This window comes from Anolis carolinensis, unplaced genomic scaffold (assembly GCF_035594765.1).
Source record: "Anolis carolinensis isolate JA03-04 unplaced genomic scaffold, rAnoCar3.1.pri scaffold_13, whole genome shotgun sequence".
Classification (NCBI taxonomy): domain Eukaryota; kingdom Metazoa; phylum Chordata; class Lepidosauria; order Squamata; family Dactyloidae; genus Anolis; species Anolis carolinensis.
The window spans coordinates 12,411,772-12,423,300 of record NW_026943824.1 but is presented as its reverse complement, the minus strand read 5'-3'; the positions used below and the strand labels follow the sequence as shown (position 1 = coordinate 12,423,300).

General features: G+C 38.9%; 1 protein-coding gene across 1 annotated transcript; it reads right to left on the bottom strand.

Annotated features, from left to right (window-relative positions):
- Nucleotides 1-1,508: 1,508 nt before the first annotated feature.
- msrb1 (methionine sulfoxide reductase B1) lies at nucleotides 1,509-9,099 on the bottom strand. The gene is made up of 4 exons (XM_062964329.1): nucleotides 8,945-9,099; nucleotides 6,303-6,445; nucleotides 4,796-4,910; nucleotides 1,509-3,798 (listed from the first exon to the last, which is right to left on the bottom strand). The coding sequence occupies exons 1-4, from the start codon at nucleotides 8,997-8,999 to the stop codon at nucleotides 3,770-3,772; spliced, it is 342 nt and encodes a 113-aa protein (XP_062820399.1). The 5' UTR covers nucleotides 9,000-9,099; the 3' UTR covers nucleotides 1,509-3,769.
- Nucleotides 9,100-11,529: the final 2,430 nt, after the last annotated feature.

The window sequence follows — 11,529 nt, the reverse complement described above, 5'->3', positions numbered from 1 at the left end:
AAGCACCAAAACATGATGTCATGCAACAAATTTGACAGAAAAAGTAGTTCAACACGCAGTAATGTTATGCTGTAATTACTGTATTTAGTAATTTAGCACCAAAATATCACGATATATTGAAAACATTGACTACAAAAATGGCTTGGATAATCCAGAAACTTGGATAAGCGAGGCTTGGATTAGTGAGACTCTACTGTATTAATTTTTGCTTGCAAAGATGCGCTAGGTGTTATTTTCAGGGGATGTCTTATTTTCCCATGAAGAAGAATTCACATTAATTGTTGAACAAAAAAATGAACATTATATACTGTACAGAAGTTGTCATCACAAACCAGCATAATCAAACAAACTGAATCTTATCAAGAATTTCTTGTTACTACCACTATTTCCATGTACAACAATCTATGGTACATACATTTACCAATCCTGCATGTTCTGGTGTTCTGTTTGGCGGGCATGCTTCCAAACAAAAACTTTGCTAGGTCTTACTTTTGGGGGAGGCCTTATACAGTAGAGTCTCACTTATCCAACATAAACGGGCCGGCAGAACATTGGATAAGCGAATAAGTTGGATAATAAGGAGAGATTAAGGAGAAGCCTGTTAAACATCAAATTATGTTATGATTTTACAAATTAAGCACCAAAACATCATCTTATACAACAAATTTGGCAGAAAAAGTAGTTCAATATGCAGTACTGCTATGTAGTAATTACTGTATGAATTTAGCATCGAAATATCACGATGTATTGAAAACATTGACTACAAAAATGCGTTGGATAATCCAGAATGTTGGATAAGCGAATGTTGGATAAGTGAGACTCTACTGTATTTAGCAATTCAGCAAAACCTCTACTAGGTCTTATTTTCTGGGGATGTCTTATTTTCGGGGAAACAGGGTAGCAGTGTAGATCCAGCCTAAGAGCAATCGTTGCCCTTGAAAGACCAGCAGACTCGCCTTTTCTTTTTGGGAAATCTTTTGAAACAAAGAAACTGGATGGGCATCTTTCAGGAGTGCTTTTATTGTGCATCCCGGCATGTATAAGGAGTTGGACTAGATGGCCTTTGAGAGGGTACCGCTACAATTTGTGATCGCAGATAGAACTAAACAAGAGTACTCTTCGTTTGCTGTGAGATTAAGAAATCTGTATCACCATGTCCCAGAAGCATTCTCTCTTGACGTTTCACCTGCATCTATGGCAGGCATCCTTAGAGGTTGTGAGGTCCGTTGGAAACTAGTGGGGTTTATATATCTTTGGAAAGTCCAGAGTGGGAGAAAGAACTCTTGTCTGCTTGAGGCAAGTGAGAATGTTGCAATTGGCCAGCTTAATTAGCACTGAATGGCCTTTCAGTTTCAAACCCTGGCTGCTTCCTGCCTGGGCAAATCCTTTGTTGAGAGGTGTTAGCTGGGCCTAGTTGTGTCATGCCTAGAATTCCTCTATTTTCAGAGTGTTGTTCTTTATTTACTCTCCTGATTTGTGATCACAGATAGAACAAAACTAGACTACTCTTTATTGATTGATTGATTGATTGATTTATTATTGTGATCGGATCTTTATACAGTATATGTAAGAACAAGCCTCAAGCCCTAATCACTAAGCTGGAACATTTACATTCAGAGTTATGTTTCCTGAGAAAGGTAGATTCACCAAAACAATACAGCTGGGTAGGAATCTCAGCATGGGGGCGGGAATCAAAAGAGTCATTAGCACAATGGAAGGAAGGTCATTGTGAGGCAAGGCAAAAGAGGAAGGGTTTGAAAAACGATTTCAAGTAAATCCCATGACTCAGCCCTTAGAGGTGAATACGTTTTTTGTGCAATATACAATATATATGGTGCAATAAGCCAAGTGCGGCCTGCCTGAGTTTCTAGAGGACTTCCGCTACCAATTTGCAAGGTTAAGACACAACGGGTGCATCGTGGTGGAATGCATGCAGTCTGACCCCTATGGGATCTTGGGAGTTATAGTTTCCAAAGGCCTTGAGCCCACTGGGTGCCTTAGCAAACCACAACTCCCAGAACTCCACAGATATTATGGTGACATCAACCTGCATCTGCAATGTTTAACAAATATACTTTGGCACCACTTGAATTGCTATGGGATCCTGGGAGTTGTAGTTCTGCAAGGCTTTGAGCCCGCACTGCCCAAGTTTTGGAGTGCTTTAGCAAACGACAACTCCCAGGACCGTGTGGGCCTTCAGTTATTGCAAATTGCATTGATTTTAATGTGGGTGCACTCCAGATTTCCTGCAATCGATGGCTGCAAAAGAATGTATGTTTGCTCTCCTTTGTGCGCATTTACGACTTGGAAACTTGTTTAAGCAACCCAATTGGTCGTCGCATTGAGTTCCCAAGAAAACATGCAAACATGTTTTGTTTTTTGCAGCAATCGAAATGCAAGACACGGGCAATGGGCGGGTAGCCGTTTCATGCTTTTCTCGGGTAGAAAGTCAGGCGACAAATAGCTCGTCGCCTTTGTGTTCCTGAGAGAGCGTCCCATGCGCCTTCCAGAGTTTTTGTGGCGTCCAAATAAATATCCGTCGGCAAAGGATGGCGGCGGCATTGAAGGCACGAGGGCTCTGTCAGCAGAAAATGGACAGCAATCCTAATATGAAATAATATATTTGCTGCATTTTGGGGCATGAGCTCACACCAATTTTCCTCACCTCTGCCGTCCTGCGAAGGTTTACACAGAGGCAATTCATACAGTGAGCCTATGCCAAAAAACGCAAAAGAGGATTGGGGCTCAACCGTTAAAAAATAAAAATCAAGGTCCAGAGATAGGGTCCGTGTCTACACTGTCGACTTAATGCAGTTTGATCCCACTTGGGACTGCCTTGGCTCAAGGCTATGGGATCCTGGGAGTGCCTCACCTATACTACAACTCCCAGGAATCCATAGCCTTGAGCCAGGTCAATGCGAGCAGTGTTGAACTGCATTAAATTGAGGTGTAGGTGCAGTATGCAGGAAGGATGTAGGTAAAGCAACTCAATGTTTTGTTTTTAAGGAGTGTCCTCCCAAAATATAGACAGCAGCAGAACAAAACAGATGGATTGTGTTCATCTGCAATATGCATCTACACTGCACAAGTGATGTAGTTTGACGCCACTTGAGCAGCTAAGGAATCATGGGATTGGTAGTTCGGCGAGGCAGGAGAAGGCGAAAGGCCTTGTGGAACTGCAACCGCCATACTTCCATAGCATTAAGCTGCAGCAGTCCAAGTGAAGTCACACTGCATTAATTCCGCAGTGTAGATGCATTTTACAATAACCGTTTGACAACTGGACACTCAAAGGCAGAAACTCCTGAGTGGAAGAAAGGAGAAAAATGGCTTTCACGGCCAAATTGCAAGCCGGCTTTCCATGAGTAATGGGCTCTTATGGTGTTTGTCCTCCATCTCTTGCTTCTGCCTCAAAGGCGTCCTCCAAAAGTCACTAAACCGAGGTTTACAGTATAGGTACATATAGGATCATAACAAGTTGGGTGTTTATGGGATATGGAGCCCACCCCGAATCCAGCCTTTGTGCACGATTTTGCAATGGAGAATTTTGACAACGCAATTGTCTCCAAACATTAGGAGTTGCTTCCAGAGTTCAATGGGGAAAAAGACCAAAAACAGGAACCGTTTCAACACAAAGGAGGGTATTAGGAACTGAAACGTATGGAAAGCGTTTCAACTTCCGCTTGGGGATGATGGGCCACGTCGACTGGTCTCAATCGGAGTCAGATGGACGGACAGACGTTGGGGAGGGAACAGGAGCCAAACTGGTTTACTTCCTCAAGCTCTTCTCAACCTTGTCTGGAAAACAAAGCGAAAGAGAGTCCAACATCCACTTCAGGTTTGAAATCATTCATTGCAAATGAAAACAAAAGGCACCCTTTTGTGTGTCTGTTGAGCTGTTAGACCTATTCTTTGGAGCACAAGCTGATGGTTTAGTAAACTCAGGCTCCTTCCAGACAGCTGAATAAAATCCCACATTTTCTGCTTTGAACTGGAGTAGATGGCACTGCTGACTCAAATAACCCAGTTCAAAGCAGATACAGTATTGTGGGCTTTTCTGCCTTGATATTCTGAGTTATATGGCTGCGTGGAAGGGCCCAGAGTCTAGTTGTGTTAGTTTTGAACATCATTGTCATTATTAGCAGCAAAAGTAGTAATATAATTAGTAACGTGATTAATATTGTTATTAATAGTATTTGTATTAGTAGTATTACTGTTCAGATTATTAGTATTAGTAGCATTCGCAGCATTGATAGTACCCAAAGCATTTCTATTTGTATTGTTTATTTAGTGCCAAGAGTATTGTATTATTTATTTAGTACCCACAATATTTGGATTATTTATTTAGTACTCATGATATGAGGTGTATGTATATGTATGTATGTGTGTGTGTGTGTGTGTGGAATAATGTCCGGGGTGGGAGAAAGAACTGTTTGAGGCAAGTGAGAATGTTGCAGTTGGTCACCTTGATTAGCACTGAATAGCCCTGCAGCTTCAAGGCCTGGCTGCTTCCTGCCATAGCATTATTATTTGTATTATTTAATGCCTATCGTATTATTATTTGTGTTATTTATTTAGTACCCATGGTAATATTTGTATTGTTTATCTAGTATCCATAGCATTATTATTTGTATTATTTATTTAGTACCCATAGTATTAGTTGTATTATTTACTTAGTACTCTCAAAAATAGTTGCATTGTTTATTTGGTAGCCAAAGCATAAGAAACATATAGACATTGCAACATGTTTTCAGCTAAAAGAAAAAAAAAGAGTCCAACTTGGAGGCTGGCTCACCTTTAGGGACAAATTTGAGAGAGCTGCTGAATATTCAGAAGCGGGACTGGCCCTTCTTGGGTCCGTCGTTGATAAACTCATGGCCCAAACCATTGCCGCACTTGCCACACAGGACCTAGAAGGCACACATAGAGAACAGTGAGAGAAGCCCCTCTGAATGGCCAAGGGCTTCTATAGAAATAGCAACCAAAGAAGGAAGCTTCTAATCAAAGGCGCAGGAGGGCTGAAGTTTGCCCATGACTCATCTATCAATTCACATTTCCGAGTCAGCACCCCAAATAACCCCAGGAAAGGTCCTAAAACACCAAGATAGCAAGGAAAACAATCATTACGTCCATACAAATGCTCACAGACATCTACAATATTTACTCAAGGGCTCTTGCATCTTTAATTAGAAGCTTCCTCCTTATGATTTCAACAGCTACACATATGGAAGCCTCTGAACTAGCTTCAAAGGCAGATGGTTTGAATTCGGGGAGTGGAGGGAGCTTCTGGTTAGCTCCAGCTTCTGCCAACCTAGCAGTTCGAAAACATGCAAATGTGAGTAGATCAATAGGTGTTGGGAAATCATCCTGGACTCAAGTCTAAATGTGGTTAGATGATAGAGTTAGATTGAGGGAATCCTTTCCCTGTTTCCAAAGCATGCCTAGACAGGCTTTACTGTGTTTTACTCTATCCTGTTTACGTCACATCCCTTACTTTGAAGTTAGTAGAAATGTGAATCTTTAGGGACACTAACTTCTCATTGGTCAGAATGTCTTTTATGGCCCCAATAAACTGGACCATGAGGTCAGAACCATTTTGGTTCCCTCTTCTCCCTTTGTTCTTCAAGCTAACAAGAAGCATCCTGCCATCTCTCCTGGCAAGATGTAACTATTTAGATGTTTGTTATTTTTCCTTTCTTATTTTTCCTTAGAAACCAGTCTATAGTAGTCTAGACAGCTCCCAAGCCTTTCTATCTACAGTGGAGTTCTTTTTACCTGAATAAATACTTTTTGAACTTTTATTGAGACTCTGCAGTCCATTGCCATCCTAAAGGCTTCTCTTGCTCGCCCAGTGTAAGTAACTGTTGCATTTGAAAGCTTTGCTTTTGCTACTCTGCTGATTTTGGTGGAATCTCCCCCAGAGAGGGTTAAATTGAGTCTAACCGCTCAGAGATTACCACAACAATAGGTACCGCTCCGGCGGGAAGATAACGGCGCTCCATGCAGTCATGCCGGCCACATGGCCTTGGAGGTGTCTATGGACAACGCCGGCTCTTCAGCTTAGAAATGGAGATGAGCACCAACCCCCGGAGTCGGACACAAGTAGACTCAATGTCAGGATAATATCTTTACCTTTACTATGAGGACTAATGAAAAAAATGCACACCCCTAGTACATACAGGTATTTCTTAAAGGAGACACAGAAAGTAAAAACAGGGAAACCGAAAGCGATGGGATCCTAAATGATACCTGATCAAATCTGCAAAGAAAAAAAGAAATGAATGTTTGATCCTGTTGCTTACTTTGAAGGCATTGGGGCGTTCTAAGTACTTGGTGATGCTGTCGTCGTGGATGGTTTCGGTGAACGCCGGCCAAGGAGAAGAGTGGGCATATTTGGATTTGCTGGAGAAGAGCTCAAAGCCACATTTGGAGCAAACGTACATTCCTGCAGGGAAAACAGGGCTGTAACTTCAATCACAGTCAGTCCCCGGCTCACAAAGATATATATTGTTACACTGAAAAAATGTCCCTGTGAAATTCTTACATAGAGAGGCAACTTGATGAACACCCTCACAAAACCTGACTTGCTGCAGCCTAGAAGTGGGGCCCTTTTTGGACTGTTAATCCCAGGATCCCTGAGCCAGCATGATGGGAGTGGCAGTCCAAATATCAGAGCCTTTGCCCAATCATATCATATTGTATAAGGACAGCCAAGGATGGCGGATATGGAGTCTATCAAAACAGATATGCATCCTATCTATCCAACACAGATAGGAATGCATTATTATTATTCCATTATATTATTATACTATTATCATCACCATAATAATAACTTTATTTTCGTACTCCGCCTCCATCTCCTCGGAGGGACTCGGGGCAGCTAACATGGGGCCAAGCCCAAGCAATTATAATAAAACAAAATAAAATACAGTAGAGTCTCACTTATCCAAGCTAAATGAGACAGCAGAAGCTTGGATAAGCGAATATCTTGCATAATAAGGAGGGATTGAGGAAAAGCCTATTAAACATCAAATTAGGTTATGATTTTACAAATTAAGCACCAAAACATCATGTTATACAAACGCAACATCATCAGGTAAAAATGCTTATCGGGTAATTAAATTATTATTATTACATTATTATTATTATTATTTTACTATTATATTACTATTCCATTATATTATCATATCATTATATTATTATTATACCATTATGTTATTACTATTCCATTATTATTATTATACTATTATATTATACCATTACTATTCCAATATTAATTATTACTATTCCATTATAATATTATTATTACATAATCTTGTTATACCATTGTTATTACTATTCAATTGTAATATTTATGTATTTATTTATTTATATCATTTCTACCCCGCCCTTCTCACCCATAGGGTGACTCATTATGTTATTACTATTCCATTATAATACTATTATAACATTGTTATTACTATTCCATTGTAATCATATTATTACTATCCCTTCATATTATACCATTGTTATTACTATTCCATTAATAATAATAATAATAATAATAATAATAATAATAATTACAACTATTATTATATAATAATTATTATCCCTATTCCCATATTTGCCCATGTATGTAAATACTGTAATCTGCTCTGAGTCGCCTAGGAGAGAAGGGCGGAATATAAATAAAGTATATTATTACAGTAGAGTCTCACTTATCCAAGCCTCGCTTATCCAAGTTTCTGGATTATCCAAGCCATTTTTGCAGTCAATGTTTTCAATATATCATGATATTTTGGTGCTAAATTCGTAAATGCAGTAATTACAACATAACATTACTGCGTATTGAACTACTTTTTCTTTTCAAATTTGTTGTATAACACGATGTTTTGGTGCTTAATTTGTAAAATCATAACCTAATTTGATGTTTAATAGGCTTTTCCTTAATCTCTCCTTATTATCCAAGATATTCGCTTATCCAAGGTTCTGCCGGCCCGTTTAGCTTGGATAAGTGAGACTCTACTGTATCATCATTATTATTACATTATAATATTCTTATTATACTATTATAATATTATACCATTATGTTATTACTATTTCATTATAGTAATTATAATAATAATTATCATCATCCATTATACTGTACTATTCTTATTATACCATTATAATATTACATCATTACGTTATGACTATTCCATTATAGTAATTATAATAATAATAATTTTCATCATCCATTATACTATTCTTATTATCTTCTATATATATAAAAGAGTGATGGCATCACGGCGACCCACAAAACAACAAAACTACAGGCCCCCCAACCTCAAAATTTGACAACACAACCCATCATCCACGGCTCTAGGTTGATACAACAAAAAGAAAAGAAAAATAAAGTCCTAATTAGAGAGAGAGGAATAATTGCTTTTATCCAATTGCTGCCAGTTAGAAGGCTAAGCTCCTCCAACTTGGTCTCCTAGCAACCCAATAAAAATAATGAAAAACACTAAAAAATAATGAAAAACACTAAAAAAGTAATACAATAAAATACTATAACAGAAAATAACTTAAAATAATACAAGAAAATAATACAATATAATAAATAAAAATATAACTTACAATAAAATTAATTAAAAAATACAAATAACGTCAAATAAAAATTACACAACAATTTTTAACCAATACCACCACCACTTTGCCACAGCAACGTGTGGCCGGGCACAGCTAGTACCATTATAATATGACAGCATTACGTTATTACTATTCCATAATAACAATAATATAATAATTGATGCTGTATCCACAGGATCTGGGGTGTAGGGAGGTCTCTTTAAATCTAAGGCAACGGCCCCGTGGGGAAGCACTAGATCTCCCTGGATCCTGATCCACTAGATCCCAAAAGAAGCCCCCCCCCCAAAAAAAAACAAAAAAAAACAAAGCCTGGGCTCCCTTCTCGCCCACTGACCGGCCTCGAAGTGGCCCTGATAGATCTCTCCCCCGGAGAAGGCGCAGAAGGACATGGCGATGCAAGCGGGTCTCTCCGTCCGCCTCTGCCCTTTATGTAACCGCCTGCCTGCTGCCCTTCGCCCCGGCCGGCTCCTCCTTCCCTTTCTTTCCCTTCCTCCTCCGCCTCCGCCTTGCAGTTCCAGCGGCAGCCGCGCCAGGTGGCGCTGTCGGACAACCAGGACCCGCCGCCAGGCGCGCGGCGCTTGTTATTTATTATTGGCTTGCGGTGGGTTTTCCGGGCTGTCTGGCCATGTTCCAGAACTTAGCATTCTTTCCTGACATTTCACCCACATCTATGGCAGGCATCCTCAGAGATTGTGAGATCTGTTGGAAACTGAGCAAGTGGGGTTTATATACCCGTGGAATAATATCCAGCGTGGGAGAAAGAGCTCTTGTCTGTTGGAGGCAAGTGTCAATGTTACAATTAATCAATTTGATTAGCATTGAAAAGCCTTGCAGCTTCACCTGGCTGCTTCCTGCCTGAGGTAATCCTTTATCAGAGTAATGCGCACAGCGTAGCAGCAGATGAATGATGTCAGTTGAGCGCAGAACGAAGGAACGTCAGAGACGATGTTAAAAAGTATTTACAAAGTTTACTGAAAAGACAAACAGACTTGCAGACAATAGACACAGGACTTTCACTCTAGGCAAACAGCACAGATCTTCTCAGTAGGCAGAACAGAACTCATCTGATGCAATCAGCTATATACAAACACACTTGTAGTCTGGACACTCCTATCTGGCTCCAGCCACATATCCAAGGTCAATACAGCTTCTTACCAAATTAACTCTTTACACACTGGATGATGCAATACATTTCCTGGATGATGCAATACATGCTAGACACAAATTTCATTTAAACACTACCTATACACAAATCCCACATTAACATCCTTTGTTGGGAGGTATTAGTTGTTAGAGTGGCCCAGCATTTCTGTGTTCTCAGATACACATTTCTGTGTTTCAATGAGTTATGATTATTTCAACGTAATAATAATAATAATAATAATAATAATAATTAATAATAATAATAATAATAAAACTATATTTATACCCCGCCACCATCTCCCCGTGGGGACTTGGGGCGGCTTACATGGGGCAGAAGCCCAAACAACATGAAACAAAACATAGGCAACAAATACAAATCACACTATAAAAAGATAAAACAGTAATACAATATATCAATTAAAACAAAAATACAGGATAAAAAATTGCCTTTAAAACACATAAATGGTAAAATCGTAATAAAAATGGGATAGATTATTAAAAACCCTCTGGGGCTGATTAATTAATGACTGTAGCTCCAAAGGCCTGCCGAAACATCCAAGTCTTCAGTTGTTTCCTGAAGGAAGGTAGAGAGGGAGCCAACGTACAGTAGAGTCTCACTTAACCAACATAAACTGGCCGGCAGTTAACAATATTAATCACATTACTAATTATATTACTACTCTTGCTGCTAATAATGACAATGATGTTCAAAACTACCCTGTTTCCCCTAAAATAAGACATCCCCAGAAAATAAGACCTAGTAGAGGTTTTGCTGAATTACTAAATATAAGGCCTCCCCTGAAAGTAAGACCTAACAAAGTTTTTCTTTGGAAGCATGCCCAACGCACAGAACACCAGAGCATGCAGGATCGGTAAATGTACATACCAGAGTGTTGTACATGGAAATAATGGTCGTAACAAGAAATTCTTGATACGATTCATAGTTTGGTTATGCTGGTTTATAATGACAACTACTGTATATAATGTTCATTTTTTTGTTCAACAATAAATGTGAATTCTTCTTCATGGAAAAATAAGACATCCCCTAAAAATAAGACCTAGAGCACCTTTGGGAGCAAAAATTGATATAAGACACTGTCTTATTTTTGGGGAAACACGGTAACAGAATTAGACTCTGGGCTCTTCCACACAGCCATATACAGTAGAGTCTCACTTATCCAAGCTAAACAGGCCGGCAGAAGCTTGGATAAGTGAATATCTTGGATAATAAGGAGGGATTAAGGAAAAGCCTATTAAACATCAAATTAGGTTATGATTTTACAAATTAAGCACCAAAACATCATGTTATACAACAAATTTGACAGAAAAAGTAGTTCAATATGCAGTAATGTTATGTTGTAATTACTGTATTTACGAATTTAGCACCAAAATATCACGATATATTGAAAACATGGACTACAAAAATGGCTTGGATAAGTGAGACTCTACTGTGTGTAAATATATATATATATATATATGCACAGTAGAGTCTTGCTTATCCAACGTTCTGGATGATCCAACACATTTTTGTAGTCCATGTTTTCAATATGTCGTGATATTTTGCTGCTAAAGTCGTAAATACAGTAATTACAACATAACATTACTGCGTATTGAACTACTTTTTCTGTCAAATTTGTTGTATAACATGATGTTTTGATGCTTAATTTGTAAAATCATAACCTAATTTGATGTTTAATAGGCTTCTCCTTAATCTTTCCTTATTATCCAACATATTCGCTTATCCAACATTCTGCCGGCTCGTTTATGTTGGATAAG